The sequence below is a fragment of the Papio anubis genome, chromosome 7 (genome assembly GCF_008728515.1).
Source record: "Papio anubis isolate 15944 chromosome 7, Panubis1.0, whole genome shotgun sequence".
Taxonomy (NCBI): Eukaryota; Metazoa; Chordata; class Mammalia; order Primates; family Cercopithecidae; genus Papio; species Papio anubis.
The window spans coordinates 154,249,235-154,267,223 of NC_044982.1; the positions used below are offsets into that span (position 1 = coordinate 154,249,235).

General features: G+C 43.3%; 1 protein-coding gene and 1 pseudogene across 5 annotated transcripts in view; both read right to left on the minus strand.

Annotated features, from left to right (window-relative positions):
- The window catches only part of LOC101009649 (neuroendocrine protein 7B2), a 55,291-nt gene that overhangs the window by 8,959 nt on the left and 28,343 nt on the right, over positions 1 to 17,989 (minus strand). For 2 of the 4 annotated variants that reach the window (XM_009209840.2, XM_009209841.2), the window contains exons 3-4: positions 8,105 to 8,254; positions 3,279 to 3,388 (exon numbers count right to left, since the gene is read on the minus strand). In XM_009209840.2, the coding sequence (XP_009208104.1) occupies positions 3,279 to 3,388; positions 8,105 to 8,254 (260 nt within the window). Of the gene's footprint in view, positions 1 to 3,278; positions 3,392 to 8,104; positions 8,255 to 17,989 lie in introns of all 4 variants that reach the window. The other 2 variants (XM_003900713.3, XM_009209839.2) reach the window with 1 other exon arrangement.
- On the minus strand, positions 4,520 to 6,695 carry LOC103885710 (annotated as a pseudogene). The gene has a single exon (XR_648960.3). The product of XR_648960.3 is annotated as a 60S ribosomal protein L38 pseudogene (transcript).

A 17,989-nucleotide genomic window follows, 5' to 3' on the forward strand; every position in this document is an offset into this window, starting at 1 on the left:
TAAACATTACTATTTACTATGTATTATAGTATTATGTGTTATGTAATACAATTACTATTATGAGTCATCTTTGCATTCCCATTACCTAACACAGGGCCAGCAAGGCATATGATGTGCCGTTAACAAATGTGTCTTGATGCACTAACAAAGAGAGAGAAATGCAGGAAACAAGGTAGACACTGAAATGTGTAATATGTGAATCATCGTTAAAGATGCAGCTCAGCTCCAGCTAGTGTCAAAAACAAGGAAGCATTATTAGCAGATAAGGAAGCAGGGTCTTTGTGCTGTTCTATCATGAAAGATGGTGACGCTGTTAACTTAAAGGATGGTTGGGCTGAAGACAAGCTTGAGACTGTCATTCCATCTAAGCACTGAGGAAGGTTTGTGGTTCCCAGTTTAGAAAAGCAAGACATACTCAGTTCACACTTCCGTGTGAAAACCAAGGAAATAATGTTTTACTGGTAGGTGGTAATGGGAAAATAAACAAGGAAACCTAAGTTTAAGTAAACATATAATTGAAGATGATAAAAGGTATCTAAATATTGTTCCTGGTCATTGATCTCTAATATTTTCCTTTTACATTTGGTCCTAGATTCTAGTCTTTAGCTCTAATGCGGACAAAGAATAGGAAAGACTGAGAGAAACTCAAGTCAGTGTTTTGAGAAGGAAGCACAGAGAATGAAGGACAGTGGTTGGCCTCATGCTGGGGCACTGGAAGTGAGTGGAATTTGGTGAGAGAAATCGGTGAAGATTTTCAAGAAGAGAGGAGGAAAGCTGAAAAGAGATGTTTTCATCCCTCCCACCTCATCATGCCACCAACTGGGCTCCTTGCCTTCACTCACACCTTGACTCAGTCTCCCTCCTTTCTTTGTCTCATTTCTAGCCTACCAGTGAAGCTGAAGACCTTCCCACCTGAAACTTCCGTGCTGCCCTCCTTAGTACCTTTGACTTCCTTCATGGCTACTATCCCAGTCAGTCACACCAGTCCTCAGTTCTGGATCTTCCTCTACCCTTGTCTTCCATCTTCCCTAATAATTGCCCCTGGCCCTCAGAATACAGACAAAACATGAAGCTGAGTGGTGCTAAGTTGGATTCATTTCATTTTCGTGCAATTCATCTCAACCACAGGACTATAAGCTCTCTGAAGACCAGTACCATGTCCTGATGACTCCTGTATACTGAGCATCTAGCACAGTGCCTGGAAAACAGCGGGCTCAATATGTTCTCTTTGTGCCTTATTGAAGCTGGCTTTTTCTTCTGTTTGGTAATGCTTTGATCACCTCTTGTGGATCCCTTCCCAGTACTCCTCAGTAATCTACTCTTTCCCTCACTCTCTCTTCTCTTTTTTACGTCCTTCCTCCCTCTATTCCTCTCTTTCTTTCTAAAATGCACTCAAAGGAAAAGTTCATATTATCCATTTCATACAAACCTGACATATCTCTTCTTTCCTCTTCATGCTGTATTTATCCCATATACCAATTCTAGATAGTTTTTCCCCCTTTAAATTTTTGTCTTGGATTCTCACCCTTCTTCACTGTGTTCACAGTCATCATAACTGAAACGACTCCCCTATTTTCTTCCTGTCTGGGATCAGTCTCTTCTCCTTTTACTTCATCCTTTAATATGCCACCAAAATAACTTCTTTTATAGAAGGCTTTTATTATTTCAGTCTCCTATTCAAGAACCTAAAGTTGTTTTTCTATTTCATTCAACATGTTTAAGCTCTACTAGGAGGCTGGAAAGTGGCTCTGCAAACCAATTCTTCCAAACAGAACTGTTTATGAAAAAGAAGGAAATGGAATAATGCAAATTGGAAGAAGCAAAATTAACTCAGGAACGTTGTTGTTTTGTTGTTTTAAGACAGGAAATGTGTGCATGTTGAAGACAGAGGGAACTGACAATGCATGTTAAAGCAAGATACTGAAAAAAATAAATGTGGTCATTAATGAAGATTTCTCTAAAACAATGTAGAAGGAAGGGAGGGAGTTTAGTTTTGAAATTTCAGTATTCCCAGTGAAGTAGTAAGCAAGGCCAACTGCCAATAATGAGCTGAGAAGAGATGAGGACTTTAGAAGGGCTGAGGGAGTTGGGATACTTGCTCATTCACTCACTCATTCATTCCACAGACGTATTGGCCACCTGCTGTTACATGTGAATGAACACTCCTAGGTATTTCCCCACTTTTCTCCCATGGCTTCAGCATCTGCTTACATAAGCCCAACCACAGAAACATAGACATATCCCCACTCAGTTCTGATCTCGTTTGGCTCATTGTTCTAGTCTGCTGGGATCTTCTTGAATCCCAACTCTGTCATCTGATGGCATCTCTTCCAACTTCATGTCATCCTCTGGGAATCTGACAAGTACATGTTCTATCTATTTATTACAAACATTGATAAAAATGCGAAGTTGGGTAGTGCTAAGACACACAGAATACCATGTGAAATCTCCCTCCCTATGTACACGGACTCTTTAACAAGCCCCATTTTGGTGATATTCTGTTGCCTAGGCTGTCTCTCTTCACCTCTTTCAATAGGGGAACATAAAACGATCTTGCCAACTGCTTTGCAAAAGTCCAAATGCACCATGCCCACTTCATTTCCCTCATCAAGCTGGCAAATAAATGAATAATGCTGGCAAACGGAAGAATATCACTGGATCGGCAAGATTTGCTTTTAGCACGCCAATGCCAAACGGTCATGATTTCTCTTTCCAAGTGCTTATAAACAACTCCCTTAACTGACAGCTACACGCACTTACCTAGGACCAACAGCAATCTCACTGCTACACATTTTGGAATTTTTTTTCTCTTTCTATAAAGCAGAATTATATATGTCTGTTTCTAAGCTCTGGCATCTTGATTCCCTTGATTCCGCAGAGACCATCTCCCTTAGTTTAGAGACCAAATTTGCAAATTTTCTGTGTCACTTTAAAAAAAAATCATATCCTTTGATAAACCCCTATAGAGATGCATGAAACACTGGTGATATTTAGGATGTGTATGACACAGGCTGTGAAGTAGACCAGAGTAGAAGCCTCTGGAGACTACAGTCAATGTTAGGTTGTGTCTCTTTAGATGGATTTGGTATACTGCTGCCTGGACGTGTAAGTGTGGTTTTGAATAGTAATGACTTGAAGGTCTGTCAACCAGAGATTTCTGAAAAATTCGCTTCTAAGTAATTTTTCTTCTCTCCTTCTGCCCATATTGCTTATCCCTGCCATCAGCACCTTCAGAGTACTGAAGTGCAAAATCTACTAACAATTGAGATAGGACTTACCCACTTGCCCAAGCCTGGATAGTCATGTTCCGGATCAAACAGATGCTGATGCAACTGGAACTCTCGACTGAACTCTGCGGTGTCGGGGGTGTTTTCTAGACATCCATCATCTACTGCAAACAGCCAAAGGTTTTTGAGGAACAGCCAAGACATTTATCATTACTCTAAGAGTTAATTCACCAAAACAACTAGCATCCACAGGTCAGAATCTGTTCACAACAGTAGTAACTTAGAACACCAGAAGCCACCTTCCCTCTAGGATCCAGCTGGATAGGACTGCTCATCTCAAACTCCCACTCCTGTGCAGAGATTCACTGGCTGTTCACCAAACCCACTTCCCTTTCCTCCTCGGCACCCAGCTAGACGAATTTCCCAGCCTTGCTTTGCAATCACGTGGAGTCATTTGCCTGAGTTGAGGCCAGTAGAATGTGGGCACAAGTGATGTATTCCATTCCCAGGCCTGGAAGTGAAATACATCACCGAAAAGCATAAAAACCTCTCATACCATGCTCCACTTCTCCTCATCCCCCATCCCCATCTCCTGGTCAGCCTGTTACATGTTGCCAGGGCAACTGTGGGTGTCAAGTGTAAACATGGCAGTCTGGGGTGCTGAACCATCCACCGCACCACAGCCTCACTCACCTCTGGCAGGGCTTCACACGGGCGAAAAATAAACTTCTATTGCATTGAGCCATAAAATTTTTTTGTCTGTTACGACAGCAAGTGTTTCCTTAAGTAACATACTTCTATTGCACATGACCCACTCTGTTTTCTGTTGAGCAAGTGGTTTAGAAAATACTTTGGCTTCCTGGAGAAAGCCAAATCTCCACAACCTCCACACAGCACTTCATCACTCGCTGTTGTGTTTTATTGTGATACTAACTTCAGCTTTGCAGTCAGGCAAGAACAGAGCTCACGGATCAAATCCCAGCTCCTAACATACAGATAGGCTTAGTTCCTTTGGAAAGTTAACTTGGTCTCTCCAAGTTCATTCATGGATTTGTGAGATGCAAATAATCAAATACTTACCTACAGGATTGCTGTGAGGAATAGAGATGATTACATTTAGAGCACCCGGCACGTAACAGGCTTGCAATATGCTTTAGTTCCCTTCCCATCATCTCCCTTTAACTGACAGTTTATACTACGACTGCCCTTTGAAATCAAGCAAGTTTTCCATTCAGACCAAAGAAAGAAGCCTATGTCTCTCAGATGCTGCTTTTTTTTTGGGGGGGGGGGATTTTTTAGTATTTTAATACAGTTCAAATCAGTGTGTCTGGCTCATTTCAGTTCCTTCACTGCCAAACCAGGGGGGCAGGGACTGCTTCAGTTTCTCTGCCTTCTCTTTGTCAGTGATGACCAGGGTGTAAAGGTATCTGCTGCATTGAACTTTAAACTTCACATTGTCCTTATTTTTCTTGATCTTGACAGATGTGGCATCCTTTCGTCGGGCTGTGAGCAGAAAGTCTTTGATTTCCTCAATTTTCCAAGGCATGGTGATGAGGCGCGCCGGGAGCTGGTGCGGACCGGGACCTGAGGTCCCCAGATTTCACCTGGCCGTAGATTGCCCCAGATTACCCTCCAGATGCTGCTTTTATGTAAATTCTATCATTATTAGGCATGATGCTCTAAAAATGAGTCATTTTCCCCATGTCTAATATATTTTAGACAACAGCAATAAAAAGGGGGACAGAGGAGGGATTGTGAATTGTGTGCAGGGTTAGGAGGAGGAAGGAGGGTTTCATTTTAAAGACATAATGAGACATCAAGGCAGTGCTGAAAGGAGGTATTTACAATTAGCCAGGATGTCTAGCTCTTGACACTGTTCTTAAGCTGCTCTCAGCAGCTTTCAGCACACAGTCTCTCAGCTCTTAGCAGCGCGCAGCTAGTGTGGAAGTCATCAGCATTCTGAACAAACCCCTATCACCGCTCACCACTTTTCCATGAGCTATTTATCTAACTTATACAATATATAGCAATTAACATGTAGGAAAATATACCAATTCAAGAGAGTTCAGGCAATCTGCATACGGCACCTTTATAACCTTTCATAATTGTTTCTGGTGTACCTCTGAGTGGGCCCCCACTGAGATGCAGATAAAGCCTGCTCTGGGAACCGAACCGAAGGTGTCTCCGGGCCTGAAAATGTGCCTTAAATTCACATCCTATCTCTGAAGCTGAGATGGACTCTTTGAGCTCTGCTGCTCTATCCGGGGTGAGTGGGCCACGATTCAGAGGGGAGCATGGCATAAAAGAAGTCAAGGTTTTATTCTTGGATTGCTCAACTGTGCTCTGCTGTGTCATGATTCAAGCAATTCCTCACAAATAATGGCTAAATTTAGCAAGCGATTTCATTCTTGGAATGCAGATTGTGCAGAACAAAGAGTGAGGGAATATGTTAGTTTCATGGAAGGATAGCAAAGGAAATGGCAGACAACCTGTGACAAGAAAGTGTCTGGATTTGGGATTTTGTCCAATTCTAACGGGCCAGCTTGCTCTCCTCTCAGAGCTCCTAAGTGTACAGACTAGAGCTTGATTCCATAGGTCTGTACGGTTTTGTGTTTTTATTGTTTTTCTTTTCAGACAAGCTAGAACTACACTGTATGCTTTTTGAAGGCACTGTCTATGTCTTCCCTCCATAGGTGAAGAGATTAAGGCTCAACAAAGTGAAAGTGGCATACTACAGTCAACACTAGAGCTCAGATCTCTTGGTTCAAACTCTGGACCTCTTTCCATTCTCCTATAATATTCTCCAACTTCAGTGTGCACTAGAGCCATGAGGAGGACTGGTTACATACAACAAATTCCTGGGTCCCACCCCCAGAATTTTCTGATTCAATAGGCTGAATCAGAGTAGGGCCTGAGAAGTTGCATTTTTAGCAAGTTTCCAGGTGCTGCTGCTGCTGGTGGTGGTCCTGGGATTTAAGAACCACTGCACTACACCACATCCAATGGATTTCACAATGGAGACTGTCGCTTTCTAAACTCTGATCTAGTCTTTCTTCCTATCCATCCAAAACCCTACAAGCAAGTAAAAGGTGGCTGAAATGATTAGAGCCAGGCAGTGATTCAGGTTTTCCTCCCTTCCTGGCCCAGCAGCCACACATTGGCTTGGTCACATCCAACTACTTTGGTTGTTCTGCCTCAAGATGCAAGCTTTGTGCCCCATGGAATACAGAGCCCTCACCCGAAACGAAAGGAGGAGCATCTTTTTTTAAGACAGTCTCTTTAAGAGACAGCCTGCATTGTGTTTAAGAAAAGGCGAGGTCAGACCAGTTATGGGCATCATAAGAAAACAAAGTCTGGGTGTGGTAGCTCACACCCATAATCCCAGGACCTCGGAGGGCCAAGGTGGGAGGATCGTCTGAGCTCTGGAGATTGAGCTTAGCCTGGGCAACATGAGACCCCACCTCTACCTCTACAAAAAATTTAAAAATTAGCTGGGCATGGTGGTGCACACCTGTTGTCGCAGCTACTCGGGAGGCTGAGGCAGAGAATTGCTATAATTGTGCCACTGCACCCCCACCTGGGCAACAAAGTAAGACCCTATCTCCAAAAAAAAAAAAAAAAAAGAAGAAGAAGAAAAAGAAAAAGAGTTGAGTAGTTAATGTTATCACAATTTTCAGAGCAAGGCAGTATGTCCTGGTGGTTGAGTACACAGTTCTTAATCAGGTAGACTTGGGTTTGAGTCTTGGTTCAGCTACTTGTTACCTGGATAACCTTCCGCAAGTTACTCTCTAAGCTTCTGTTTTCCTAATATAAAGTAGAAATAATATTAGATTGGTGCAAAAGTCATTGCGGTTTTTCCCACTGAAAGCAATGGCAGAAACTGCAATTATTTTTGCACCAATCTGATAAATACCAACCATTATTATTATTAGGCTTGCAGGAAAAGAATACTCTGGTGCTAGAAGCTAACACAAGCCCAAGGTAAGAGGTGCATTATTTACTAGCGGCAGCAAAGCTAATTATAATCAGGATGACATTTAAAGAGTCCTTACTCTGTGCTAGGTGCTGTGCTAAAATGCTTTACATGGATAATTTTATTTAATTGCCACAATGACCTCCATTTTGCAAATAAGGAAATTGAGGTAGAAAGTGATTAATTAACTTAAGGTCACACAGGTTGACCTGGAGTTTGAATTTAGGTAGTCACAGTCTAGAGCCACTACTCTCAACCACCAAGGTCAGCTGTTCAAAGCCCGATGTAAGTGAAGCCCACTCACCATTCTCTTTGGCATTAGCGGGTAGCAAAGTGGGTGGGATGCGTGAACAATATGGAGAATTTCAACCTTTTTCCTTAACCAACTTCTTCCTGAACCTCTTCTCTCTCATGCCACCTCCTGGCCCCCAAATAAACAGGATTTTAGGATAGATGCTAACTCAGTGTTGACACATGACACTGTTAGAATGTTGACTGTCATGAAGAGTGAGGAAAACAAACAGGCATGGATAATCCACAAAATAACTAGTTCCAAAGACATTAAAAATCAGCAGAAGTTGTATCATGGAAAAGGAAAAAAAAATGTTCCCCCTTTTCATGAAAAGAGTAGCAAGCGCAGAAAAGTGCATCAATTCCCAAAGAAGGAGAGACACAGAAAGAAAGTAAAGCCTTAGCAGGGGAAGATCCTATGTGGGTGTGTCTGAACACAGAGCTCACACAAAAATTCTAGAATAAATTTCCCCTTCCCATCTACTTACAAATATGCATGGGCCCATCAGAATGGAAAGAACAATTTCTGGGAATATTTGTAGCTGATGTTAGAATTTCTCATTTCCTTCCAAAGCCCCAACTTTCCGTGGAAACCCAAGGGCGTGTCTGTTACCTGTTTTTCCAACAGGACAGGGATTTGGAGGGTCTGGGTACCCCTGATCCTCACTGAAGTCCTTGGGAATGTTGTCTCCAGTCAACTCTGCCACGATGTTGGGGATGTTGCCAAAAGGACCCAAATGCTGAAGTCCCTCATGAGCTCCACCTGCAAAGGAATCAGAAGTAGTTCGTTGCAGTGCAATTAAATTAATTTCAACTAATATTTCTTCAGGCATATCAAACAGGAGAAGCCCTGTGCCTTCTGCTGCGGGGAGAGAAAAATAAATGAAATGGTTCTTGCCCTCTAGGGGTTTAGAAATGCAGTTGCAGAAACAGACGCATACTGTACACATATGATTTCCATACAAGGCAAATTGTATACTGTCCTGTAAAATAAATGTGAATACAGCATCACGAGAGCATGGGAGAGGGGCCAGGCATGGTGGCTCACGCCTGAAACTGCAGCACTTTGGGAAGCCGAGGCAGGCGAATCACCTGAGGTCGGGAGTGCACAACCAGCCTGGCCAACATAATGAAAGCCCGTCTCTACTAAAAAAAAAAAATTACAAAACTGGCAGGGCATGGTGGCAGGTGCCTGTAATCCCAGCTACTCAAGAGGCTGAGGCAGGAGAATCACTCGAACCCGAGAAGTGGAGGTTGCAGTGAGCCAAGATCATGCCACTGCACTCCAGCCTGAGCGACAGCAAAACTCTGTTTCAAAAAAAAAGAGAGAGAGAGCGTGGGAAAGGGAGAGTTCCATTTGGCTGACGGGATGGGAGGGCTTCTTGGAAAAGCTGGAAATTGAGTGGCACCAACACAGGCAGGGCTCTGGAAGCTGGGCACGGAGCTTGGGCAGGACTTGGGGTGAGAAAGGAAGGCAAAAGCAGATATACAGGCTGAAAGCACATTATGAAAAAAGATAAAGTCACTGTTATCCTGCTATTTCAGCTCAGCCACTTAAAATTTGGTGTACTTACTCCAATTGTTGCTATGTATCTTTTTATACAAAGGATATATTCATTTTTATTTAATATTGAAGCACAAGCGTCTTTCCATTTGGCTGCATGGTCTCTATTCCTGTAATTATAAATGGCTAGGTAGTTTTTAGTCCAATGGCTCTACTACAGCATATTAACCACTCCCCTATTGTGAGACAATTAGTGTTTCCCAATTCATTTTAGACATTTAATGTTTTCCATATTTTGGATTAATTTTCCTCAGGATAGATTCCCAGAAGTCAAATTACTGGGTCAAAGGCTATAAAACATCTTAACGACTTTTGATACTGTATTGCCAAACTATTTTCCACAAAGGAGGTACCAATTTATCAGCCATCACCAGCAAACTATGAAATACAACTTTTGCAACATTCTCACCAGCATTGGGTTTTATGAAAATCAATTTTTATATTTTCTTTGCTAATTCAAATGTTTTAAAATTACTGTGTTATTTTGAATGTCTTTGATTACCAGCTTGGTCACATATCTTCCCATATGTTTACTAATTTTAATTTCTTTTATGTGAGCTGTTTGTTTATGCTCTTGGAATTTCAATGTTTTTCTTATCAATTTGTATGAACATTTTACATAATAAGATACAAGGCCTCTGGCTGTCGCCTTTTCTGCAAATATTTTCCCATGTTGTCTGACTTTGAATTCTGGTTACTATTATAGTATTTTGCTAACATACGTTTTTAATATTTATGTAGTCAGATTTCTCATTTTTATTCTCCTTTTTGATTTCTTCTTATCCTTCTAAATACACAAAATCATTGCCCCTTCAGAAGTACTACTGACATTTGGATAATTCTTTCAATTTTTCCGTTTGTGAGTTAACTCTTTAATCCATGTTATTTATTTTAGTGTATGTAAAACAGTTAACCAATTATCCCACCAGCATTTGCTAAATAATTCTGTCCTTTCCTACTTGTTTCACGTCTTTAACAAATACTTGGCCGGGCGCGGTGGCTCAAGCCTGTAATCCTAGCACTTTGGGAGGCCGAGACGGGCGGATCACGAGGTCAGGAGATCGAGACCATCCTGGCTAAAACGGTGAAACCCCGTCTCTACTAAAAAATACAAAAAACTAGCCGGGTGAGGCGGCGGGCGCCTGTAGTCCCAGCTACTCGGGAGGCTGAGGCAGGAGAATGGCCTGAACCCGGGAGGCGGAGCTTGCAGTGAGCTGAGATCCAGCCACTGCACTCCAGCCTGGGCAACAGAGCAAGACTCCGCCTCAAAAAAAAAAAAAAAAAAAACAAAAAACAAATACTTAAGTGTCTCATACATACCAAAACCTACTCTGAGAACCAAAACACAGCAGTGAATTAAGAACAACTTATACTCCATAACTTGTTTTACCAAGTTACCAAGTTAACATATGAATGCATGTGAATTTCTGGACTTTCTTTTCTTGTAGCCTTAACAATCTATAAGGCTCATGAAGCTTCCTTGTCCAGCACCACAGCAGATCATTTCTTGGCAGGATTTCATACTTACCGACTCCATGGGGACACAGGAGCCTCACACTCAGAATTCCCTTAATGCACAATCATGGTGTACGCAGACCTATACAGGAGAGGCTGGTTTACAATCAAAAGGTGCCTCGGTGGGCATGAAATTTGAGCAAAATCAGGCAAAAATAACACCATGCTTCCATCTTCTCCCGAAGGAGGATCCTGCCACAGGCTGGATTAGTTAAGTCCAGTTGAATGAGGCTCCCTTGTCCCTGGATGAACATGAGCACTTGCCTTTGTTGTTTTGGCTAAACCAGCTCTTCGTTGGATTCACACTTTTTTCCTCCCTTGGAAATGTTAATATATTCAGTAGAATCGTGACTAGATCTCAGTGCCCCGGGGATCATATTGTCTCCTTGAAGTGACATTGCATCACTCTGTCTTTGTGTGCTGTCTTGATTAAAGTTTAACCTTAAAAGGACAATCTTACCTCTGCTGATTCCTCTAGCCCCCAAATTCAAGCAAAATCAAGTGGTTGGTTGTTTGTTTTGTTTACATTTATATTATATTTCATTGCTTTGTGACGAGAATGATGACAAGTATCTAGCCCAGATCTAGGTCACTGTTCTGTAATGAGAGAAACTGTAAAATTTCTGCACTTTTGGCCGGGCACGGTGGCTCAAGCCTGTAATCCCAGCACTTTGGGAGGCCGAGACGGGCGGATCACGAGGTCAGGAGATCGAGACCATCTTGGCTAACACGGTGAAACCCCATCTGTACTAAAAAAAGCCGGGCGAGGTGGCGGGCGCCTGTAGTCCCAGCTACTCGGGAGGCTGAGGCAGGAGAATGGCGTGAACCTGGGAGGCGGAGCTTGCAGTGAGCTGAGATCCGGCCACTGCACTCCAGCCTGGGAGACAGAGCAAGACTCTGTCTCAAAAAAAAAAAAAAAAAAGGATTTCTTTTGTAAACTACCATATTATTTTTGGAAATTTTCCATGTGAATATGTAATATAAGGTATTTTATATAACCCGTACACATCTAAATATAGCCAATTTATCAACACTTTAATTATATTCTTTTTATATCCATATTCACATTTCATCTCTAGTCTATCATAATCTGATGGTTATACGTTAAACTCTACTACTAACAATAAGTGACTGTCATTCTCTTATTTCTTACTGTTTTTATCATTTTGATGCTATACTAGTTAGCATATCCAAGGATATAAATGTTTCACTTTAATTGTGTTGGTAATTGGTTGCTAAATATAAACTGATAAATCATACATTGATTTATAGTTCTATTAGTTTGCCACTCTCACTCTATTTGTGTTTAATTGGTAAATCTTTGATTATCCTTTTAGTTTTAACCTTTCTGTATCTTTCTGATGATTCATCCAGTTCATCTGTGATAGCTACCTTCGGAGCTAGTGCAGGGATACATATTATTCCACATTAACCCAATAGCTGCAAAGGTTAGACATATCAGTACACTTGGTATTGATAGACTTGAAGCTTTATATAATGTTGGCACTACAGCCACCACTGTGCTTGCTAGAGGGCAGGCTGTCTGGTGTGTCAATACATGTCTCAACTTTTGAAAGCACTCTAGCATTAAGTGCCAGGAATTATCCAACTTGGCTCAAGGCGGAATGCGTGTCTTAATGCTCCATTAGTAATTAATGAAGGAAGCAAACAGTTTCCCTTATGGAAGGCCTGCCAAGGCTCTGTTTACCTCTGTGCACCAGTGCCATTAAAATGAATGCAGCACTTGTTAGGAAGCAACAGATGTTTAGCACTAGGCAGATGGATTAGAACACAGACTCCTTTTAAACTGCATTTAATGATGTCAAATCAAGAAACACTGACTGACGTAGGAACTGAGAGAGAGATGCAGAAGTAAAAAATGCTGTCCTTTGCGCTCCAGGAGCTAGAATTTTATAGACAATTAAACAGGTATAGCAAATAAAATAATTTTAACATTATACAGTTGCAAATACAGCCAAATGCCAGTTATCTGGTTCACTATAATATTTAGGTCATGTTGATCTATCGTACCTGAAGCCAAGTCAAACAAAATAATATGATGCTATGGATGCCATTTGGTCTATTCATCCCAGCCTCCTTCACCGTCTTACTGCACTAACAACCAACAACAAATAACTCAATCAATCTAAAAATATGTATTGAGCACGTAATATATAATCAAAACCTGGACTAGGTACTAGAGGGTCAGTGATGAACCAGATAAATGTAGGCTCTGCTCTCATAGTTCATAGAGAAACAAAAAGAAACAAACATAATACAGCCAGTTGTAATGCACGGATAATGTAACCGGGGTATGGCAGTGTGTCACAGTTGTGTAGAGGAGAAGTATCTAGCCCAGATCTTGGTCATGGAAGACTTCCTGTAGCAACATACTATGTAGCAATAATCATGTTAGGTGCTATAGAAGATATAAATGTGAAAGACATAGTTCCTGTTCTCTAGTTCCTTCTTCATTCTAGTTGGTTACTCATGACTAACACAATAAGCCAGTAGTACAGAATAAGATATATTCCCAACATAATGTATTGTGGTATAGACAATAGATGGTGGTATAGAGACCAGACCACTGTACAAAGTTAGGTTGGAGAGAAATTAAATTCTGCTGTAAGAGTGTTGCTGAAACTCAGGAGTGAAATGACAAGGATTGGAATTAGGGTGGCCGCAACATGAGTTAAATAAGATTTCTAGCAGTGCACAGGAGAGAGATGAGTCAAAAGCTTGTGAGATTTCAAAATCTGCTGATTTGAGAAAAGAATACCATTAATAAAGACAGGATCTTTCACTTACAGCTTTGAAATTATTTCAGGCAATTAATTAATCCTGTCCTGTGATGAGGCTTTATTTATGTTTCCACCACAGCCATGGCACTCTACAAATGTCTCTAGAATAAATGGAAAATATTTAATTCTTGCCAAATGAGTTTTAAGTCCAGTTGTGTTTATATAAACTTTGCTTTATATAATAAAATTGGTACCATGCAGCTGTTTATTTCCAAGCTGTAGATATCAAATCATTGGTAGACTTTCTTTGTATTGCCGTGGCAATAAAGTTGCACTCAGATGTAATTGTCAAAGGAGTGAGAGAGAAGGAGAGTTGGTCTTATTTGAGTCAGAGCCCTTAAATCTCTTTCTTGGCCTGTGCTGGAACCCTCCATAAAAATCTGCCGATCTTTTGACCGCATCCTGCTCTTCTCTGCATTCTCACCCCCTGCTATGTGCCTCCAATTCTCCCTTCTGTACGTATCCCTTTGAGGTTGGCAATTCAGCTGGCAAGTTGACCTGGTTGGTTTCGGTCTCTCCTGGCCTTGGAGATCTGATCAACCACAACTCGAAGCTTTGTCACTCACGGTCTCGTTTGGTGTCAACAGAGTCCCCAGCAGCACTCCCAGGGACCACCAGCTGGAGTCTAACAACTCCAACAATCGCTTGTCCAGAACAGGGCACTAACTTTTCTGGTTACTTACAAACTCCCTTGGGTTTCAAATCCATTTTCCTGTCTCCATGATTTTGAAGATCAGTTGTTAGTACCTAGTAAACGGAAATATGTAAAGTAAATACCTTCTGACCCCCAAAGGTTTACTTGGCTCTAAACAGTCGTGGCCTTCTTGTTGCACCGGTAGGGTTTTTTTCATTGTTTAATGTTAGAGTAAATCTCTGGTATCACATCTTATCTTGATATCATTTGACTCTCCAAAATGTTGTGCACAAAAACCAAAATCTGAGTTAACTGAGGTTTCTGATTATAGGAACATCTCTTCTCTCTTTAGAGAGAACGCGCTGTTTCATGTAGTATTCAGATCACTGAAGCATCGGTTTAAGATCAAGATTTATTTAATCATTTTAAAGGAAAATTTTCCACTACGAATATTAGGTAAATAAACAGCAGGGGAATATGACCTTGCTGTTCTTGATAATATGGGACTATTACTGGGAATATCAATGACTATACAGTGTTGTAACAGTGTATTCTCAGAGGATTAAAGGGCATTCGGGGCCGGGCGCGGTGGTTCAAGCCTGTAATCCCAGCACTTTGGGAGGCCGAGAAGGGCGGATCACGAGGTCGGGAGATCGAGACCAGCCTGGCTAACACTGTGAAACCCCGTCTCTACTAAAAAATACAAAAAACTAGCCGGGCGAGGTGGCGGGCGCCTGTAGTCCCAACTACTCGGGAGGCTGAGGCAGGAGAATGGCGTAGACCCGGGAGGCGGAGCTTGCAGTGAGCTGAGATCCGGCCACTGCACTCCAGCCTGGGCGACAGAGTGAGACTCCGTCTCAAAAAAAAAAAAAAAAAAAAAAAAGGCATTCGGATATAAAACTATATTAAATGGGTCGGGCGCGGTGGCTCACGCCTATAATCCCAACACTTTGGGAAGTGGAGGTGGGTGGATCACGAGGTTAAGAGTTCAAGACCAGCCTGGCCTAGATGGTGAAACCCCGTGTTTACTAAAAATACAATTACAGGCAGACGCCTGTAGTCCCAACTACTCAGGAGGCTGAGGCAGGAGAATCACTTGAACTCGGGGGACAGAGGTTGCAGTGAGCCGAGATCACGCCACCGCACTCCAACCTGGGCGGCAAAGTGAGACACAGTGTCAAAAAAAAAAACAAAAACAAAAAACTGTATCAAATGGTCCCAGATGCAATCCTTTTTAATGTTATCACCTCACTCCTTCTAAGTTATTAATTGTAGTCATCCCAAATCCTTTCCATAATGATACACAATAAATTGAGAGTGCACCTAGGCCCTGCAAGTCTCTTCTAATTTTACCCTCCTCCCCAAAACACACACACGCACGCACACACACACGCACACTACACCTGCACGCACACGCACACACCACACACACACGCACATGCACTCACGCAAGCACATACGCGCACACACGCGCGCACACGCACACGCACACGCACACGGGGATCTTATCCCGATGTGGATTCTGATCCAAGGTGAAGGGTGGGGCCTAAGGTTCTGCATTCCTCACGAGCTCCCACGTAGTGCAGACACTGCTGGTCCATGAGCCACATTTTCAGTAACAAGGGGCTAGAAAATGAGAGAGCCAGGCCTATTAGAATTGTATTTAAAATGAGAGAAAATTAGCTCTGAGAGTGTGCCTAGGCAATCTTGCTTTATGGAATCTGTGACATCGGTGTGGCTGCTAAGAACTTTCTTAAAAGTCTGCGGTTTCAGATAAAGGAGCTGTCACTGCAGTTGTAGTCCTTTTACTTAAGGTTTTACTCCACAGAGGCACTTGCTCACACTTTGCAAGGAAAGGATCCTGCTGCCCCATTTCTTATGCTAATTCTGTGAGAATTAGAGGTAAACACCTCCCTTGAAAGTGAGTTCTCATGGTATCAGTGATGTCCTTTGCAGAGCCTGATGATGTCCCACCACGATGCAGGGGCTCTTCCGGCTGGGGCTAGTGGGGGCAGTTTTGATGGACGTTAAGGTTGGTCAGAAATTAAGAACATAAATGGGACCTGCGCTACTTGGTCACTCTTTTTTTTTTTTTCCCCCATCATGTTACAGTTTCAGCAGTTGCAAAGTGCTTTCATCCTTATTAAAAACGTCCTAGTGAGGTCAGTAGGACAAGAATCACTCTTCATAATTCTAAGTGAGAAAGTGAGTCCTGGGGAAAGGTTTCTTGCCTAAAGCCACTCAGCAAGTTGGTGCTATTCTGGATTCCAGCCCTGCGTCCACTCTACAGTGGCACTGGGAGAGCCCTGACAAGGCCTTCTGCGTCCGTTCGTACCCTTTCCAGTGCGTTTCCGTCTTCCAAAAATGAGCTGGAGCTCCACAGCCACCGTTAGTAGAATGACCTGTTGGGGTAACTGGGGTCTCTCACAGTTTCCTGGTCACTCAGGGGATCTTCAGCGTCAGTGACCACTGCAGAGGCAGGCACTGGCAAAATGGCTCTGAAACGGGACGCCACCTGTCGGCCTCGCCACCAAGGTTCCTTCGCACCTGAGCGCCCATCTCACGCTGGAGGTTTGGAACATCCAGACAACCCCTGCCCTCCAGACTCTGCCACACAACTTGGGAACACCCTGACAAGCCCGCAGCCAGCGTCGTCCCATTCGTACCCCTCACCCTGCCTGCAGCCCTGGGGACTCAGGCAACGGGGCACTGGCGCTGGGCAATAAAGGAGAATTTTGGTGGGGCAGCCTGGTGCCAGGGAGCCAGTCGCCCACCTCGTAAAAAGGGAGTTCCATGAGGAGCGTCTGGCAGGGAGCGGGCACACTGCCCTGAATACCAGCCATTCAGCTGAAGGGAACGGGTCCAGCAGTTTTCACTTATGTTACCACAAACAGCAGATGCTAAAAATACACTGCGGTCTCGATACATCGTTCAGAAAGCGACGGACCAGTTTTCCTTTTGTCAGCGGTCTGGGAGCCTGAAGCAGTGGGATGGGGCACTCCAGACACCGCCTGGCTTCCTTTGGTTTCCCCCGCTCAGACTCTGACAGAGCTGAAGGCTGGAGTGCAACAGCGCCCAAGGAGACCGGGAGAGAGGTGGAGGGCGGCAAGCCCCCACGGGCTAAGGGAAGGCAACGTGGAGTGGGGCGAGGAAGGGGCGGGGTGGCTCCTTCTGGAGGCCACAGAACAGCCTGGGACTCCCTGAGGCGACACCGGCCGCAGGCACCAGGCACTGGGGGCTAAGAGAAGTCACAGACCCAGAAATCTCCTTCCTAAGGTCCAACTTGCCCCACAAGTTTTGTTTTGTTTTGTTTTTTCACAACTTGAGGTAAACACACAATTTACAAAAAGCGCAATCACTTGTCCACAACCAGAGGGCTCATCAGCCAGCTTCTGTACAATCTGCGCTTGGGTTTCTCCTTCTCAGTAAGCACTCAGGCAGTCCCACCACCCGTTGTGTCTCCACTGGAAAGAAGACAGCGGCAAGGAGAAAGAGCAGGAGAGGGACAAACAGACTGGCCCCTGTGAATGGGGAAAGGAGCCTGAAAGAAGTGGCCAACATGAGGATGGAACTTCACATTTTAGATGTCTGACCCCCATGTTTCTGCTTCCTGCAACCCAAGTAATTGAGGTGAGATAAAAGAAAAGAACAGAGTCATTTCCACACATCCTTTCTCAAAATCCACTCTATGTATTAAGACCTTTCGGCCTTGACTCCTGGTGAGAAACGAGGGTCCCAACATTCAAACCGATTTACGAAAAGCAACTATTTTCATTTCCGGAGGACCCGCAGAAACGAGAGCACTGTTTATACAAAGAGGCTTTTTTAGCTTCCTGTTGTCAGGGCCCTGAGTTCAAGTCCACATTCTGCCACACACTGTGGGATAACCTCCCATAGCCTCCCAATCTCACTGGACCTCAATTTCTCCCCTTTTAACCTGGGGATAACATGCTTGTGGGAGGATCAGATCAGATACTGGATGTC